The sequence below is a fragment of the Eimeria tenella genome, genomic scaffold (assembly GCF_000499545.2).
Source record: "Eimeria tenella Houghton genomic scaffold, Eth_scaff18, whole genome shotgun sequence".
NCBI classification, from domain to species: domain Eukaryota; phylum Apicomplexa; class Conoidasida; order Eucoccidiorida; family Eimeriidae; genus Eimeria; species Eimeria tenella.
In genome coordinates, this window is record NW_013541630.1 from 207,538 (window position 1) to 211,572 (window position 4,035).

General features: G+C 52.0%; 1 protein-coding gene across 1 annotated transcript in view; it reads right to left on the reverse strand.

Moving 5' to 3' along the window:
- Positions 1 to 2,273: 2,273 nt before the first annotated feature.
- ETH_00017890 (uncharacterized protein) overlaps positions 2,274 to 4,035 on the reverse strand; it is a gene marked incomplete at both ends in the record, with an annotated part of 3,967 nt that continues 2,205 nt past the window's right edge. The window contains 2 exons of the mRNA XM_013373886.1: positions 2,274 to 3,191; positions 3,598 to 3,913. Coding sequence (XP_013229340.1) covers positions 2,274 to 3,191; positions 3,598 to 3,913 — 1,234 coding nt within the window. The remainder of the gene's footprint in view (positions 3,192 to 3,597; positions 3,914 to 4,035) is intronic.

A 4,035-nucleotide genomic window follows, 5' to 3' on the forward strand; every position in this document is an offset into this window, starting at 1 on the left:
GTGTACTAGCGCATGTGTTTGCTCATGGTGGAACTGCAAAGAGCTCCTGAGTGTGCAATTACATATTGCACTGTAGACCTCGAGATAGCTGTGGCGTATTGTATGCTGCCCCCGTGGCCGCCGTTTTAATGAAATACAATATAAGTAATTCCGGTCTTCTGCGTAGTTGCGTACTTTGCACCATGACCACAGTTTGCGTATTATTCGCTGCACAACTAGCGAGGCTTTTTTTCGAGGTGCTTTGATATGTATATAGTAAAAGCTGTTGACCATTCCACAGGCATTTCTGCAAAGTGACGTACAGTACACATGACCCGCGTGTACTGGACGCAACGCAGGTAATATGCCTGCTTTATTCGTGTCAACAAGTGCTCCTCGTCTAGCATTTTGCGCTACATCACGCATTGTATGCACCAAGCGTGCAGGTAATGGTTGTGTACACGCGTTTTTGCGCCTGTCTTTTGAATTGGGCACATACTGTGCGCATGCACGCATACATACACAGGTATGTATGCATTCACGTATAGATTACCCTACGTACAACGCACATTTTATCTATTCTTAATTCCTCGTCGACAGAACAAACATAAACAAGTGTAGGAGCTACAGCTGGAGAGTGGTCTGCTGAACAAATAGCGAAAGTTAGTGGAAGTGAAAACAAATCCTGCTCCATCTGCAGACATTGTTTGTTATATTGTGGCTTTGAATCAGCAAGCAGCTGGTGTTTGAATTGGCGGGTATATTTAAAGAAAAAACCAAAAGAAACTGTTTGTAAATCCTGTTCGAGTAATCCGTGCTGCTGGGACCTTGTCGCTGGTCTTTGCTATGTAGACATGGGCGCTTTGTATATTGTTGCGAATTGTAACAAATAATGCAAGCAGACGCACAAATTGATCAACCGACTATTTCTTGTTCACTTGCTTTTCCCAGAAGTAATACGTATTACGTTGGAAGAGATTATCTCGATATCTCTTTAGGTGCAACGTAAACCAATCGGTCCACTGGACAGCTTGCGCGCTTGCGTTCTTAGCTTTAGCTCTTAGTAATGACCACTGGCCACGTGGGGGTAACCACTAGAAACGACACCACTCAGAGCTTCCTGGGGCCACATCTAGGGCAAAATCAGCACCGCTATCGCTGCAACCGAGAGTTATCTGTCAAAAGAAACCGAACTAACGAAAAAGGATCCTTGGAATTTGCACCGCTCGAATGCCGCAAATATATCCGGCGCACACTCTGGAAAGGCCTGGATATGCCTCTGCACTGTGCAAGTGCATCGAGCTAGTCCCGCCGCAGCTGCAATCTGTTTGCATGCGCTTGCTTACCATAAATGCGTTTCCGACATAGAAAGCAGCGCAGACGCCGCAAGCAACATCAGGGCAAAAAGTGCTGCTGCTGACGTGCAGCGGAACTCTTGTCTGGAAAACACCAGCCAACAAACCCTCTGGCCGCAGCAGCAAACATTGCTCGCCATTGCTGCGGCCCATTTTCATTCCAAGCACCGAAGCAGCAGCAACTTCGGCCAAGAAGGCCTGTGGAGTTCTAAAAAAGGGAAAATCTGGGGAAGCAGATAGAGGCGCCTTGTGGCTGACTTGAATATAGCAACTACGCGCTCATTTGCAACGATACATATATACATATGCGCATGGGTACCTATTTATATTTCATTTATCTACTGTGGATTTTTTTGTATTTCATATGGATTTGCCTAGCTTCGAAGAAAGAGATGCACGTAGTAAGTTTGTGATAATTAGAAGGCATAGGCGCATGCTCCAGTCATGCAGGTATGCCTGAAGGTTATTACATACTATCTGTGTCACTGCGTGTTGGTACCTGCCGCCTGTGCTCCTGTTGCTACTGCTGCTCTCCATGCTGTAGCAACAACTGTAGCTGTTGGCAAGGTAGCATATAACATTACGAAACACAGTGCAGTCAGCGAACAAATCCAGGTGGTCTGAATAAAGCGAAATTATTAAAGACAAATGAAAGCAATATACTTGCCAAATGGCGTTCGCCACTTTATCCTGCGGCTGCATACCAGCAGCAGAAGCTGCTGATGCATTTCTAGCTGCTGCAGTTGACTCCTGCAGGGAAAGACGCAAGAAATGCGGCTACAGCTGTTCCTGCTGTTGCTGCTGCAGATGCGCGTTTTGCTGCTGCTAGAAGCTTTGTAGTGACCTGGTGTGGCGGTTGTTTCACGTGCTGCCGCAGGAGTCGCTGCACGTGCTGCTCTGCCTGACAGCCCCAAACTGGGGGCCCCACCTGATCCCTGACTACAGCTCCTGCTGCTGCTGCTCCTGCCTGTGCTGCTCCTGCTGCTGCAGGCAGCGCAGCAGCTGCAGCAGCCGCTGCTTTCGCTGCTCGCGTGGCACTGGCCTCTGCAACGCCGTGTCAAAGTGCTGGCTGTGCGTGTCTTTGGCTGAGGGGCCCCAGCAGTAGGACGGGTCGCTGCTGTACCACCAGCTGTGCCATTCATCTGGCTTGCCTGTTGCTGCAGCTGCTGCTGCTGCCGTTGACGCTGTCGACACAGGGCGTGCGGCCTCCTTATTCCCGGAAGAGACGCCAGCCTCTGCAGCTTCAGCAGCAGGAGAAGCGCCAGCAGCAGCGCCTGCTCGCTGCTTTTCCGCAGCAGAAGCATCCGCAGCAATTTGCTGCTCTCCCCAGCTGCTGAGTGTCCAAGGAAGAAAGTCAACTCCAAACAGCGATGCGAGACACTCTGCAGCTGCACGTACACCCGAATGCATCGCTCCGTGAACACACTGCTGCCCGAAATCTGAAGTGTGTTCACCGCAGAAGAATATGCGAGCGTCACTCAGACAGCCTTCAAATCTGGCTGCTGCTGCTGCTGTTGGTGCCGCTGCTGCTGCCGCTGTTTGCGCTGCCGTTGACGCCTCTGCGACTGCTGCTGCTGGTGCAGCTCCTACTGCTGCTGCTTTTGATGCAGCTTCTGCTGCTGCGGGGGAGGGGGAAGACGATTTCGCTGCGGTTACATGCACCCGCTGTGGCTCTCCAGCGAGTGGATTCTCTGTGGAGGGCTCGAGACTCTGTGTGTCACTTTGCTGCTGCTGCTGCTGCTGCATGAGCTGCAGCACTTGCTGCAGAATTGGAGGGTCCGCTGCGGCGACGGTGGCTGGACGAGGGCACCAAGGAATCGGCAGGGCCATTTGCCTTTGCTCATCAGCCTCCACGTACTGCGCAGACAAGCAACAGCAGCAGCAGCGATAGTAGGGCGAGCAGCAGCGGCAGCAGCATTGAGCGTGGATCTGTTCAGCCACGGAGGGAGGGAAAATAGACAGAATTTAGACCTGAGTAGCAAATCAAGAGCCAGGTGCTGAAAGTACTAACAGCTGCAGCAATTGCAGCGACAGCAGCAGCCGTCTCATCAACAGCAAAAAGCGACAGTAGCAAGAGAAGCAGAAAAAGAAGTCAGACAAGGAGCAGCAACCACAGCAGCAGTGGCAGGGCTAGCAATACAGACGCAACGAGGCAGATACAGATACAGCGACAGGAGGAGCAGCAAAGCAGCACGTGAGCAGCAGCTACAGCAAGAGAGCAGCAGCAGCAGCTGCAGCAGCAATTGCAGGATAAGCAGCTGACCTTTGAGGGGTATCCGTAGGCGCACTTGAAAAGAGGGTCTTCATCCCATCTGGTAACAAACGCGCGCAAAGGTTTCGGCTGTACAGACAGCCCAAACATTTGCTGTAGCACAAAACAACATTCGTCTATCACCTCCCAAGCCTCCACGGGCCCATCTTCCTTAATGCGCAGGCAAGTGCCACCAGGGCTCATTGATTTGCTGCTGCCGTCGCTGCTGCTGCGCTCCTTGCTGCTCTTGCTGCTGCCGTTGAGGCCGTCACTGGCCTCGTGAATGCCGTTGCAGTTGCTGCCGTTGCTGCTGCTGCTACGCGGCTTGCTGGGCAGGTGCATGGTTGTACTGGGGGTTCCGATGCCGTTGCAATTGCCGCTGCTGCATGGCTTGCTCGGCTGACGTGCGTTTTTCACCTCCTCTTGCTGCTGCTGCTGCTGCAGCAATGC